The 15,024-nt window shown below is 36.5% G+C and overlaps 1 protein-coding gene across 2 annotated transcripts in view; it reads left to right on the top strand.

The window, feature by feature from the left end:
• Nucleotides 1–15,024, top strand: part of LOC106031249 (septin-2) — a 38,847-nt gene that overhangs the window by 15,026 nt on the left and 8,797 nt on the right. For both annotated transcript variants that reach the window (XM_066979147.1, XM_048063828.2), the window contains 6 exons: nucleotides 40–174; nucleotides 630–747; nucleotides 5,656–5,757; nucleotides 6,570–6,715; nucleotides 7,758–7,841; nucleotides 8,838–8,895. In XM_066979147.1, the coding sequence (XP_066835248.1) occupies nucleotides 40–174; nucleotides 630–747; nucleotides 5,656–5,757; nucleotides 6,570–6,715; nucleotides 7,758–7,841; nucleotides 8,838–8,895 (643 nt within the window). The remainder of the gene's footprint in view (nucleotides 1–39; nucleotides 175–629; nucleotides 748–5,655; nucleotides 5,758–6,569; nucleotides 6,716–7,757; nucleotides 7,842–8,837; nucleotides 8,896–15,024) is intronic.

The raw sequence follows: 15,024 nt of genomic DNA, 5'->3' as shown, positions 1-15,024 counted from the left end.
ATTTAAGATGATTCTTTTTTTTCCCCTTCCATACCACAGCTTCAAAACAATTATCCAGTACATTGACAACCAGTTTGAAAGATACCTTCATGATGAGAGTGGTCTAAACAGACGACACATTGTAGACAACAGGGTCCACTGCTGTTTTTACTTCATCTCTCCCTTTGGACATGGGTAAGAAAAACCTCTTGTATTTTAGGGTGTTAATGTTCATAAGTCTTCATTACTTGAAATGAAAACTTTTATGTTAACTGAGTTACTTCCCACAGTCAGTTAGCCAGTGCAATTAAAATGGTCTTGGGGGATTAACACTCTCCTCTGCTTTGTCCCCTTTTTGGCATTTAATATTGTTTTGAAGCAGACAGTATTACATTGTTTATCGCCCGGAAATGTAAGAGCTTACAGTACAGTAAGAGCTTACTGAATTTATCTTATAGTGATAATATTAATTGCAATTCAACCAACCTAATAACCAAGTGCTCTGGTTTAATTTATTCTGGGCATACTATTTATGTAGATACTTTGAAATAAATCGTTTCTAATATATTACTTGATTTTTATAAATCCAGAGCAAACAAATTCCACTGCAGTTTATTTTATTTTATTATTTTTTTTCCACTTGTTGGCAGGCTGAAACCATTAGATGTAGAATTCATGAAGGCTCTTCATGGAAAAGTCAACATTGTCCCTGTGATTGCCAAGGCCGACACACTGACACTGAAGGAGAGAGAGAGGCTGAAGAGAAGAGTAGGTCTAACACTTCATCGTGAAAACAATGTGACCCATACAATGTTAAAGCCAAGTATAAAGCAAATTCAGACCAAAGAGAGGTGAATGATACTGGCCAAGGAACTAATCTTCAAAACGCCTGGGGTGGGAAATCTTCTCTGAAGTTGGATGCACTTTACCAGTTACACATGATAAGAATCTGTATGTTCTTGGCTTTGTCTATCCTAGCAAGCAGAGTACCCCAGTAGGGAAGGCTTTTTGAACGAAACCATTTGTAGTGAGGACTTGAATCATTCTGAAATACATGTAGTGCAGATGTTGTTTCAGACTAGTCCTAATTTAGTCCAGTGGACTGCATGCCCATTAGTGATGGGAGTGTGATAAGTATGTTTTAAGAGTATATCTTCAGATTTAATTTTATCCAAAAGAGACTTGGTTTGTGTGCTCTAGCTATGCTGTATGGTTTATACTAAAAACATAGTTAAGTTGGGGTGTCTGGAAATTTTCTTAGTAAGTGCACCCATGATACAAATGAGAACAGTAATACAGAGGTAGGATAGTTGGCTGATTTACTAGCAGGATGCTTTCTCTAGCTCCATTGTTATCAAAATGTGGGTGTTCTTGTGTGCATTTTTTCTAGTAGGCTATCTGTTCACATAAGGTGGATCAGTAAAATTTATTGATCGTGAGCATTTTTCAGGTTTATTGACTAAAAAGCAGAGCAATCAGTGTAACAGACTTGAAACCTACAAAGCAAAATGATACCTTCTGAGTTTTTACATATTTAGTAACTTATGTTTTGGGTATAAAGATAATCATTACTTCTAAAGTGCCATTTGCATTTTGTATCAGATTATGCAAACTTTTTTTAATGGTAAGATTGCCTTAATCTTTTATATTATTTTTTTAAAATGCATTTTTGTACTACCACTTTTTGATTCTGATGGGGTCCATGGCTAATATTTAGATTGTGATCCTCTGGCTTCCAGTAGTTCTTTAGAATGGTTGTTTGATCTTTATTCCAAGTGCTTTTGTATGGGGGTATTTTTCTGGTTTGTGTCTTGTTTGTTTTTATTTTGGTTTTAAGGAAGTACAGCTTTATTTTAACTGAGAAAATAGTATAGATAGATATCCTTACAAAAGAGCACACTAGCTGAACTGAATTCAGCCTAAATTTAGAGGGCTTTTCTTTTTGGAGAGGAGCAGTGCCACAGTGAAAGGTGTGACTATGGTTTGTGTAGACTTGTAAGCAACCATAATTTAGCAAAGTAAGGTACTGCTAGTGTTCCTGTTGTGTTTGTATACAGCTTGGTGATGTAACAAACCTTGCCTCAAAAATTAATATATCCGCTGTCTTTGAGAGAATTTAAAATGGGGTCAGCTGTGGCTGTATGAACCTTGTCTGCACCATAAACAAACATTCACTGAAGGGGCAGAGGTGTTTATATGAATGCAACCAGCTTTATGATGAACTAGGTGGAGGGAAGGAAAACAAACAAACAAACAAAAAACATTCATTGACTTAAAAAGGATCTTTAGGTCTTGCTGAAAGAAATTCTGCCCAGGCTCCTGGGCTTTTATTTCATTCTTCTACAAATGCCATGGGGAAATAACAGGTACTGTGGACAAATTGAAAGAACTCTATAGGGACGTCACTCATAGGGAAATAACAAAGCAGATGTGTGGCTGCTTATGCTGTCTTTCTCTTTTTTTTCCCTTTTTTTTTCCTGTGGTTATACTGACTTGGTGAAAGATTTTCATCTGATATCAATACTGTTCATGGAGCTGCTGCTACTTATAAAATTGTATTTGATCTTTCAGCGGTGTACTTCAAGCTCAGTTTTCATAGGTACTGATTTTCCGGTTCAGCATTTGGTAACAGAATGATGTTGAAAGAGTTGAAGCAGGCATTTAAGTGAACATTAAAGAAATATTTGACAATATAGTTCACTGGGAATGCTGAATGTTCTGCTTTGTGTCAGTTCAAATGCCTAAAATAAGTTGATATAAAATGGCTTCTAACTGCATTCATCTTTCACAAAAACAGTTCTTAGGTGAAATGAAGAGGAACTTAATCTTACTAGGTTTTGTTGCTTGCTGTAATTATCTTGAGTTTTTCTTCTGTGCTTCTTTTATCTGCTGCTTGTTGGTCTCAGGGTCAAGCACAGTAGAGTGCACATGCTGTTAAACATTTGCTTCTGTGGGTTGTTAACACAGGGTTTTAGCTACAACATGTCAGTAGTGCAGGCAAATGCATTTCCTGATGTGAATTTGGAGTTGGTACAGTTTTGTAACTGAACTTATATTGAGGGTTTTCAGTGCTTGTTTATTGTGGAGTATGGAGCTGAATTACAATTTACAGCCTTTGATGAACAGGTTAATTTAAAAGCAGCCTCTCTTGAACATATTCTGTGCTAATCTGTGTCTAGTTCCTTCTAGTTTAAAGCAAAGTTACTTTTAGTTAACTAGTCTTTAAAACAGTCTCTGCTTACACCAAGCCACACTTATGCATGGGCTAACTAATGAAATCAACAGCACTTTCACTGTAGTCTGAGGGAGCGGTTAGGAAACAGGTAAACAACAGTCTTCGTTATTTTTGTTCTGCTGGTAAAGGTCATTCAAGAAACTGAGTTTATACTAAGTCAAATGTATAATGTGGTTCCAAAGCTTTGAAAGTCTAGCTACTGTATATTGTTCTAACTCAAAGCGTCTCTGCTAACAGAATCTCTAATCAAGAATAAGAATCTAAATCCTGCTTTGCTGACGCAGCTTGAAGTATTTTTTTTATTTTTTTTTTTAAGATCTCTCTGCCATTTGGCCGTCAATCTAAAGTAAAATGTTTTTGTTTTGCTGCTTTGGACTAAGCAGCAAAATCAGTTTGTGGTGCTTGCAAAGGAAACCCAGCTTGGAGTAATTCCTGTTTGGTCTTTCTGGAATTCAAAGTTATTTTTTAAAACTCTTGAGTGGGAAGAAATGCAAGGGAGTTTCACAAGCTGTGCCATGCAAGGCTGCTAAGGAAACCTGCTCAAAAGAATGACTTCATGAGAGGGGAACTAATATTTTGACTTTTTTTTAATTTCCCATGGGAAGGCTAATCTTTAAGAACACAGAATCCTCTGAGGCCAATAAAATTGAGATTTGAAGAAGCAAAATGCTGTTTCATTGTTAGGACGATAAAATACAGTTTGTTTTTATTGCATTTCTTTTTCCTTTCAGGAAAGCACTAGGTTTAACAGCTGTAATATATTATTCTAGCACCCCTTGTTGTTGGCTTTCCCGCTATTGTTTCACTTGCATTTTATCTTCAAGATCTCAGTCAGGTTAAATGTGCTTTCTTATTTTATGCAGATACTTAAAGGCATCGCACTGCAGCACTGCCCAACCCATTCCAGATCTGTGTTTTACTATTATTTGGTGACAATTTAGTTATCTTCCATTTTGCAAAGCAATAATAACACGTATTGATTTAAATGTAATGGAGCTAACATAACTGTTATTTGCTTATTGACAGGACTTATTCCTAGTTCTCTTTTGTCTATTAAAAGTATTACTCTGTGTAGGTACGGGCTAATAATATTTTATTGTATGTGCGCATGTGTGGTTGTGGGGGACGTTTATATACCTGCCAAGAAAGCATTGTCATGGAAATAGCTGTGGTTCATACATGGTCAGTTCTAATCTAATGGTGTGAGGGATTGTTTTGTTTTCAACAGCTGTTTAATAACCAAGGTCTACTTGGACAGTTTTATTTATACTGTAGTTATCAGTTGCTATCACAGCAGAAGATCAAGGAACCCAACAATACTACATGGAGGTTCATTAAGACCTCTCGTATTTGAAATCTAGCTTTAATTGTGTTATCAAGTTGGTGTGTGTTGTTTTTTTTTTTTGCCCAAACTTCACCACAGTAGTGAGTTGTGCATCCAGGTCATTTATAAAGACACAGAAGAGAACTGGCCCTATAATGGAGCCCTGGGGTACCCCACTAGTGACTGGCCACTAGCCTGATGTAACCCCATTTGTTATAACCCTTTAAGCCTGACCCATCATCCAATTGTTAAGCCATCTCATTGTGTACTTGTCTAGCTGTATTCTGGACATTTTATCTAGAAGGATTCTGTGAGAAATGGTATCAAAAGCTTTGCTGAAATCCAAAAAGGGTTTAAGATCTTTATCTCTATTACAGAACAAAAATAGGCTAGTTAAGGTCATATGCAAACAAACATACGTTAGAAATGTCACAAAACATTTATTTAGTCAGTGAGTCTGTTTCCCTTTGAGTAGACAGGTGAGTTGTTCGTGTTTAGCCATTTCTGAATCTGTAGATTGTATCACAGATGGATTAGTGTAGTACAGAGGTAATCTCAGCAAATGCTTTGGCTTTTTAAATGCCTGTTAGTAAGCTGTTTCTAAAGAGAGAACCTCTATGTTAGCAAATCTCAGCGATGTTCTTAAGATGCGTTTTTTTGTAGTAGCAGAATAAAATCTTTAAAATCCAAACATAGTGTGGGTTTCTGTGCTCATTTTATAAGTGTGATTATTTTCCCACTTAGTATTTGTTTCTTAAGTCTCAGAACATGTAGGTTGCTGGATGGGTGCTTTTATAACTTGAGCTGTTCTTCTTAAGGTATTTATGGATTTGAGGTCTAAATCTGTCTGAATGAAGAAAAAATGAAAAATGTTATTTTTTCTTCATAGGCAGGATGAAATTAATGGAACGTAATATAGTCAAAGAATAAGTAATGGTAATTTCTGTTAATGGATTTTTAAATCATTTTTGAACTACTTAGAGCAGAAAAGCATGCTTTGAGACTTCTATACTTAACAGTCTAGTAGATCTATTGCATGTATCTTTAACCTAATAATATATTTTCAATGAAATAAGATTTTACTATTTTCCTTCCTGTTTTTTTGTAAACTCCTCAGGTTTTGGATGAGATTTCTGAACATGGCATTAGAATTTACCAGCTCCCTGATGCAGATTCTGATGAAGATGAGGAATTTAAAGAACAAACCAGAGTTTTAAAGGCAAGTATCACTATTGCTCAATTTATTATTTTGCTGCAGTAATTATGCAGGCCTACTGTGTGCTAAAAATATTTCATTCCTTTATAATATATATAGAAAATTCAAGTTTTGTTTTCTTTCTGAACTATAATCCTATTTAGTCCATTTGCTTCGTCAGAGTTCCTAATGTAGTGTTACGACTTTTCATTTTTAAATGTAAGCAACTGTTCACCAAGAACTGTGAGTTGCTGTCTGTTTTCTGACTCAAACCTTTTAACATGTAAGCAAAAAGAGAATGTGCAGTTACTACACTAATTAACAACTTTCCTCTTGTTAGAATAGATAAGGGTTTTAATGAAGTCATTTCCTCTTTGTGTTGTGATACTTACAAAGATGCTTGAAGAACATATCTGAAATTCTCAGTCTCTAGATACTTTAATCTGAATCTGAAGTATGTTTCTGTTGGCTGTTTTCCATGCATGATGTTATGTCAGATGACACGTTATGCCCAAACTGTATTTCAACAACAGTCAAGTGTTCCTAAAGCAAAGCGTCATTTCCTTTTGAACTTCTGTTAAGACAAACTGATCCTAACAAAACTGCAGGTATTAATAATGAGAGGTTTCATTGTTCAGAATAGGATTTGTTGTTTTTTCATGTAGAAGGGTTTTAGTAAAATACATTTGTCAACACTTCCTTTCCCTGTCTCCTGTCTGTTACTTATAATACCTTTGCGCTTTCCTTAAAAGAAAAAGGCAAACAACTAAACCCACGAAAAAAAAATAGCCAATCAAAACTCTACACAGTAACTTGTTTTGCTTTGTCTCAACTAGGCTAGCATTCCCTTTGCTGTTATTGGATCCAATCAACTTATTGAGGTGAAAGGGAAAAAAATCAGAGGCCGTCTGTATCCCTGGGGAGTTGTTGAAGTTGAAAATCCAGAGCACAATGATTTCCTTAAATTGCGCACAATGCTGGTGTGAGTAATGGTAAAATTATCCCATCCCCCTGTGGTAATGTAATTCTGTTACAACGACTAGAGAGTCATAAGAACCTATATTCTTGAATTCAGTGGTTGTCCTGATGACAGTGTACATTGACTTTTTTTTACATGCTCCTTCTGCAGCTTGATTTACTTCTATGATCCTCTGATCTGACTTAATGCAAAATATAGAAAATATTTTCTTGTAAGATGCATGTAATAGCTTTTACATCTTACGTTAACAGATTTTATGGCTATACATGTAAATTGAAGTTTTCTTATAGTGCAGTGGGTGGGGCAGAGAGGCTTTTAAAATACGAAAATGATTGATTAATCCATGAAGATGAGTATTCTAAAGGAAAAGCTCAGTTTTCCTGCCAGCATGGGAAATCCTTTGTTAAATGTGATACCCTTCACCCTTTATGACTTTAGCTGATACAGATATTCTGCCAGTGTAGATAGCTTTAAGTAATTTTTATGACATCTTGCTATTGTTGCAAATTGAATTTGGTTGTGGATTTTGAGTTTTACTCTCTGCTGGGCAGGGATTGCCCTCTACTGGCCATCATTTCTAGCAAACATTTTTTTCTCTTCTGACAATTGAAAGTTATGCCATGTCAGCTGTTATGTTAGCCAAGGAACTCTGCCTACTTTTCAGTTACAAATTATAGCTAACGGCACTTAAGAGTCAAGAAATACTTTAGGAATTAAAATAGCTTTTTGGATAACAGTATTCACAAGGTTCTTGTGCTTCAGGCTCATGTAAAAAAAAAATGCTATAAAGTAATGAGTGAACAAGAAAAGGACAGCATACTTTCTGTGTTTTAATAATATTGGTAGGAGTATACTAAACTATGAATTAAAAGACCAGTGAACATGAAAGCAGTATTCTGGCTAGCTTTATGGCAGACTTGGTGTACAGCAATTAATGTTCCAGTGAATATATCCATTATATGAAATGAAAATGGAAGATAAAAGGGTGTTTCTCTTCCCTTTGACAAGAAGGACAAAATGTTCAATAGCCCTTTGCTTGTTCTAGAACGCACATGCAGGACCTGCAGGAGGTGACCCAAGATTTGCACTATGAGAACTTCCGTTCAGAGAGGCTAAAACGAACTGGCAAGTAAGTATGTGTGTCCCTCTGGGCCCTGTTACTTGTGAGTCTCTTCTTTTTCTCTGTGGCATCTGACACACTCATCCTCCTAACTAATCCTCCCCTGTATCTCATTATTTCTCATGAGATTGCAGTCTATGGAGTTAGTGAAACGTGTGACTATTTTCTTGAAGAGTAATAACTTGCAAAGTGCCATGCTAACAAACAGCTGTTCTTGTTTTCATATTCATTCCCTTTTCTTTATGCTTTTAAATGGAATTATGCATAGAGAAGCAATGGGCTTGCAGGCAAGATAGGTTTTTATTTAATGATGTCTACCTGGAAAAAAATATGCCTCCTAGAGTTCGTTTTTATATAGGACACAGCCTATCTGGTTAGGTAGGATATTGCTTCTCTAGTAATTTCAAGACTGCCATGCTGGCTTTTTTCCTTATTCCTTCATGTATGGAGAGAAGTTGAGTCCGATTTTATGGTAATGTTTTTTTTTTTTTTTTAAATAATTATAAAGCTTCTGTCCTTGGCAGATTTGATGCAAAAAATCCACAACTATTCAGGCTGCATCCTTCTTGATAGCAACTTTTTCTTCTCCCTACTTTCCTTGTTAAATATTCAGCTAAGCATTTTGATCGTAGAGGAAAGGAAATAGCTTAAGCAGTTATTTCACTGCTGCTTTTATGAATGATTTTGCAGTATTGACAGGTGGCGGAGGGAATCTTATGATTTCTTCATTGCTATAGGAATTTTTTGCTGTTTAATCTCATTATAAGAAACGAAAGAAGAAAATTAGAATGTGGAAATAACAGAAGGCAAGGTAGGCAAAGAACAGATAGAAGATGGCATTTTTACAAAAGGGGTGTAAATGAGTTTAACAATGTCTTCCGTTCCGTGTGAGAAGGCATGCATGCTTTTTCATTGTTATATTAACTGAAATATGAGCCTTCAATCTGTTCTTGGAGACTTTTTCTTCTGTATCTTAGACCATCAATGCATTCTTTTGTTCAACAGGCCTGTTGAAGAAGAAGTTGTAGACAAGGATAGAATCCTCCAACAGAAAGAGGCTGAGGTAAGGCAGAGCTTCTAAAACTTTTTGTTCTTTAATATAACATTCCATGGTCCGATTTCAGTGTTCTGCATCAACTACTGCCCAGAGACTGTAAGATGAGAGTTGTGAAAAATAAGACCTAATCTGAACATACAGGCTGCCCATGCAAAGTTAATTGCATACTATGGATAGTAGGTAGCAAGTGGACTCTTGGTTGTTAGGCAGGGTATTTTTCTTTTCCAGTGCGCATGCTGATTTTTCCGAAGCATAATTTCTATTTTTTGTTAAGCATTGAAGTCAATTTATGCTTAAAACAGCACATGTAGCTGACAAACATATGTTGGGGTAGACTGGTAGACTAATGTCATTTCTGATGTGCATGATTTAGTACAAACATGTTAACAATAAATTTCTCCGTGCGTCATGTGGCTACAGAGTAGAAGAAGCTTACCAAGTCTTAAAAATCCCATGATACAATTAGTGTGCATGTCTTTTCATTTTAATCTTGACTTGCAGCAAAATTCCTGATACTTCTTTTTTATCAGTCAATTTATGGATTTGGTCTTTTCAGTCCCTGATTTCTTACTCTGCTTTCAAGTTATTGCTAAGCCTTTCAACCTAGTATTTTTATGCTGAAGTTCTAAAGATTCAGAGATTGTCAGCCTAGTATTTAAATTCAAGTATTACAGTGCCAAGGCTTATGACTGCTTTCATTGTGGCAACACTTTCTGCCAACTGGAAGATAGTGGTTTTTTTTTCTATTTATCCTTCTTTTATCCAATTCAGCTTGGATCCAAGTCCATAAATGGAGGACGCATGATTTAAAAGGCCAATGCATACATGCAGTGATTTGGAGTAAGAAGTTATAAATAAAAATACAAGCAATTTTGTGTGTTTCTGAGATGAAACATTCAGACTCCAGTACATGGAAGCTTATGGAACATAGTTACTTCCATCTGTGCATTTCCTTTTTCCTTTGTAGCATCCACGTTTAAAAACAGCTAACCCTGGCTACCTGGCATGTTGACATAATCAGCTGTTTCTGCATTTCCTTTTAGGATGTTTTTTTTGTATTTATCACCATAATTAGTAGCTAATAATATGAATTATCAGAGATTAAATAAGATAGAGTAACTTAAAATTCTGCAGTGATAAAAATGCAGCTATTTTTTTGAAATTAGTTTAGGGCAGTGGAGCTTCTGCAAGTGCTCTGTACACAAATCCACTGCCTTGGATTTACTGACCTATGTGCAAAACAACAGCAGAGTACTAGATGCTGTGGAAAGGTCAAGAGCATTGTTTGGAAACACTTTTTATAATCCAGTGTTTCAAAGTTTCATGGGACACACTTAAAGAGTTTAAGTGATAACTGTTTCTCCTTATTTTATTTAAATTGTATAAATTATACTTGCCTAGCAGTTAAGTAGAAACTTAAGTATCTTTCTAAAACTATTTGTCTTCAGGTTTACACCTGAAAAAAATCTTCTGTAACTGTTTCTGCTGGAAACTGTTGATACAGTAAGCACATTATCATATACTGTTCTATGCTGACCGTGCTGTGTGAATGAATATGTAGTATTTATATATATGTATGTAATGCAGTTCTTATATATTATGGCTAAGCAGGGGAAGTCTTGAATTTCTTGGAGGATGATCTCTGCAAGTTCCCTCTGGGACTAATCATCTCTGAATAACTGCTGCTGAAGTTGCGGAGGATTAGGATAGAACTTGAAAAAACAAGTAGATTTTTAAGCTCTGTGTTCTATTGTCTTGAAGAGATCAAGAGGCTTTGCTGAATCTTCTGTAGATAAGCTGGTATGAAATCCCTTCATCTCTGTATCATCCCAATGGTTCAGACTGGGAAAAGTCTGGGGAGGAAAGAGGCACAGAGGAAATGGGTTTGCATTCCATGGCCTTTGCAGAGAAAACAAATATCCATTTCCCCTCCTGTTTTGCATTCCCATCAGTAACGGTGCTTGAAGTTCTATTTACAGTTTTTTAAGGTTTATATAACCTTGGAAGGAATGAATGCTTGGGTTAGTGCCAGGATCATCATTATCAAGGCATCACTTTTAAGTGATCTTTTATTATGCCAAAGGAAGTGGTCCCCAGTTCAGCAATTTGGAATAGCTAGTCTGTCATCTTGGATTTATTGCTCAGTCTGGTAGTGCTTTTTGTTGATCTGCAAGTGATGATCTGTTTTTCTGAGCTGGGAAGTGAAAACGAGAAGAAAGGTATCCACATTCTTTCCTGTAAACATGCTACAGTTCAGATTATTTTGACATTGTGGTGTAAATGGGCACCCAAACTTAGGAAAGTTTATAGTGTTGTGCAATACTTCTCCTACCCTGAAAATATCTTGTAATAAAAATCTTTCAAAGTTTTTTGAGAGAGAATACTTCCAGAAAAATGTTAAGGCTGTGATTATATGAAAACAGCACGGAACAAGGTTTCTCTCTTTCCTCCCCTCCAGTGAGCTACCCAGAGACTTCGGGCTCCAGTGTCTTCAGAGGAGTTGGTCAGCAATTGGTTGAATACGAAAGAATTAATCACAGTGTTAAAATTGTTTTCTCTTTGTCCTTCTACTTCCTGAATTGTTTTTAGCCCTTTGGCAGTTGAGATCAAGAACTCTGCCATAGGTTTAGTATGGGAGCCCTCGCGGGGGCAGCCTGCAGTGCCAGGGTCTCGCAGCAGCCCCGTGGGCAGGTGAGGGTGTGCCAAATGCTTCCATGTGTTGGTAGCTGGCTGGAATTGCAGGTATTTGCATAAGTATTTTCATGAAAGATAAGGTGAAAACTTTTATGTGGAGAGGCAGCGTGACTGCTGATAAAGGCCTCCAGACCTGACAGAAATAGAAACACCTCTAATGTTTAATTTGGTTTTGTCGACCGTTATTACCCAACGTAGGGGGAAGGAGGTACACCTTATGCAGAACACTGCAGCCTTCCTCTGTGAAGTGAGTCCTGGGAGAACATCGTGAGAAGATGGCCCTTAGCAGATGATTAGCAATGGGAATCCCTTGGAGGCTGGAGTGAAGAATTTTTTTTGAGTAACTGCATTTTTTGTCCTTTTGAGTTGTTCTTTGAAGGAACAATCCTTCCTGCCCATGTAGCGTGATGGCTGTGACTATAGCGACTTCTGTTATTTATAGTGTCAGCATGTGCTATGAAAGTGTACGTTTAGCTTGATGTTAGCTCCTTTTCCAATGTGGCAACCTTATCAGGAGTATTTTTCTTGTCCTCAGTTAACAAGTTTAGTTCTTCTCTTTGGTACTGAAAGTATTTTTAACAAACAGCAGCTATTGTGGGAACATCCTAGTGTATTAGAAAATTCACTGTCTACAACTTCATTTTTCCATCTTGTTCTATTCTTGCAGCCTCTTCTGTTAGGAACTTTTTATGTAAAAGCATGGACAGAAATAATCATACTTGGTGTGGGGAGGAGAAGCATGTCAGTGGGAAGTAAATAGTGTTCAGTTCTTAATATCGCTTTTCCTGCGATATCTGTGGGGTTGTCCCTAAAGAGACACCTTGTTCAGACAGGAGCAGTACTTGTCTGTATTCTGGGCAAAACATTACAGTATGGATTCCATACCATGGTATGGAATTCATTAGGAAGCTGTGTGATTCAACTCTGTAACTTTCACTCTCATTTTAGAAGCTCGTGTCCTTTCTGTGTTGCTACAGGAGTTGCATGTAATAGATACCCAGTAGTTACACAATAGTTTAAACTAAGTTTTAGTCCTGACATAAGTAGTAAATAAGGAAGGCACAGAAGAGCTGATTTGTGAATTTTACGCTTGAGCTGCCAGGATTCATATTGTGCAAATGATTTTCTTAAGATATTTACGTGCATTCTCTCTAAATTCAGTTATTACTTCAAACTTCAGCGTTGTAGTTGCGCAGTCAGGTTTTAGTGTGCGATATGTAGCATTACTCATAGGTTGTCTGTTAAGCATGCTATTATGAAATGCATAGTTGTGAGTTTGGTAAGAGCTCTTGAGAAGCTCCAGTTCTAGAACAAGAAACCATTCTGAATTGTTTGCATATCAAATGCTCAACAAAAGCCGAAACAAAATGCAGTGAAAAATACTCCGGTAAATAGATGTGCTTAAATGTCTTTTTCTTCTTCTTTTTTCTGGGGGGGGGCAACTTTCCCTTATAAAAATGAAACACTAATGTCTTACTATGAACTAACATCCATGGGATACAACAACGTGCTTAGTTTAACACGTTTGTGTGTGCCTGAACGTCTTCCTACTGAATTACGCTGAAAGCTTCAGCAACCTGCCATTATTTAACTAAAGGATGGAACTAACTCTTCACCAGTAGATCTCAAAAGCTCTACGTAAAAATGTAAAAAGAAAATCTTACTCAGTGTTGGAGCAGAGCAGATCTAATTTTTTTTGTCCTGTCTTAGATTTGAGTCTTCCAGCATATGATTTTCATGGTGTGGGCACGTTTGTGTCAATTAAGGTTAAGAAAATGTGAGACTTGGTGATGTAATCAAGTCTTAAAATATGATGTTGATTATTAGCAGAATGCTGTGTTCGAGCAAATCTCCATAATACACATGCAGCAGTATCTTTCCCTGTGATTACTGAATGGTTGCTATTTTGGGAATATTTTGGGGCTCAGTTTCAAGTGCTCTTGGGAAAGAAAGTAGGCTAGCTTCCAATAGGCTAGTTTTACTCTGATGGCAAAGCTGTAGAGGGGAAATTCAAAAGACCAGGTGTCTTACACTTGTACAAGTTCATCTATGAAACTTTATTTTCCTGAACCAGGGAATCAACACAACCCTTCATTTCTGAGGCTTTCTGCTTTTTCTCCTTCCTGCAACAGAATGTCGTCTTTTTGATCAGAGGCTTTTTGACTGTTTAGCAGAAAGCTGTAGATGGATATATAATAATCACTACAGACTTAACTGTACCACGCTGTTCCTGTGTGAATCTCCTTCTGTCAGGGTCTGTCTATGCTGTAGTCACAGGAACCTGAATTAGCCTTTACAGACCTCTGCTGCTGCGTCAAGAGATGTGTACCAGTCTGTAAGCCAGCTAGTTCTAGGCAAGCTCTGCTACCTCTAGCTATGCTCTGAAGCCAGGCAAGAAAATGTGATATAGGCACCATTAGCTATTCTTTCCCTGTTCCATGATGTTTCTTTGTGTTTAAAATGAACAATCAAGACAGCTGAATGCTGCACGTATTTACTTGCACACACATTGCAGATTATTCTGGATTGAATGTAATGAAGTAACCAGTATCTCTGTGGCTAATGTGGTTGCCTGGATGAAAATGCAGTATAGTTGCTTACACAGTGCATTTTGAGTTGAAAAGTTTTGTCATCTTTCTCCCTCCCCCCCCACCCGAAAGTTATCCTCTAAGTATTTATTCCTGAAGAATAAAGCTTAACGGCTGAATATTAAAACAATACAATTATTCTTAGAATAATAAAAATTTGCTACACAAGCAGCAGATCCATTATGTGATCTTCAGTTTGAAATGGCATCATCTTATACAGCGTGCATGGAAATTGCAGCCTATTTTTTCCAATTTGTACGACAGAACACCTGTTTATTTGTATACCAAATTAGAGGTATTTGCATATGCATTTTGAAAATCTGCCTTGGCGTTTCTTATTCTTTCTTAGGAATGTTAAGAAAGAAAAAAATGGGAAAAAAAGCATGATACATATAAAAAAAAAAAAAAAGAGGATAAAAAAAGGCGTGATACATAACAAGCATTTTTTTTATGAGATGGAAATGAACTTGTCAGCGTCCTAAGAAAATGCCTTTAAGAAATACAGTTATTTCCAAGAAAATGTCATCATTTAGATATTAAAAAAAAAAAAAGTTTTAATATGCTTAGCCTGTCTTTCCAAATTTTATAAGCATCTTTCTGTTTTGCCTTTGAAGAAATTTTTAAATTCTGTCAGCAATTTTGGCTGTTACTGTTGCTAAAAACTTGTGTAATTATCTGGTTAGCCACAAGATGAGTATTCATGAAGGATAGTGTGCTTTGAGTACTTGTATCAGAGCAAAGCTTCTTCACCTCACTCAAGCATTGTATCTCTACATACATGAAGAGAATGTTTTTTCTTTATCCTAGAATAAATATTAATTCACAGGTCTGCAAACATTGCTAGCTTCAAAAG

The sequence above is a fragment of the Anser cygnoides genome, chromosome 17 (assembly GCF_040182565.1).
Source record: "Anser cygnoides isolate HZ-2024a breed goose chromosome 17, Taihu_goose_T2T_genome, whole genome shotgun sequence".
Classification (NCBI taxonomy): domain Eukaryota; kingdom Metazoa; phylum Chordata; class Aves; order Anseriformes; family Anatidae; genus Anser; species Anser cygnoides.
This window is presented reverse-complemented; position numbering and strand designations above follow the sequence as displayed.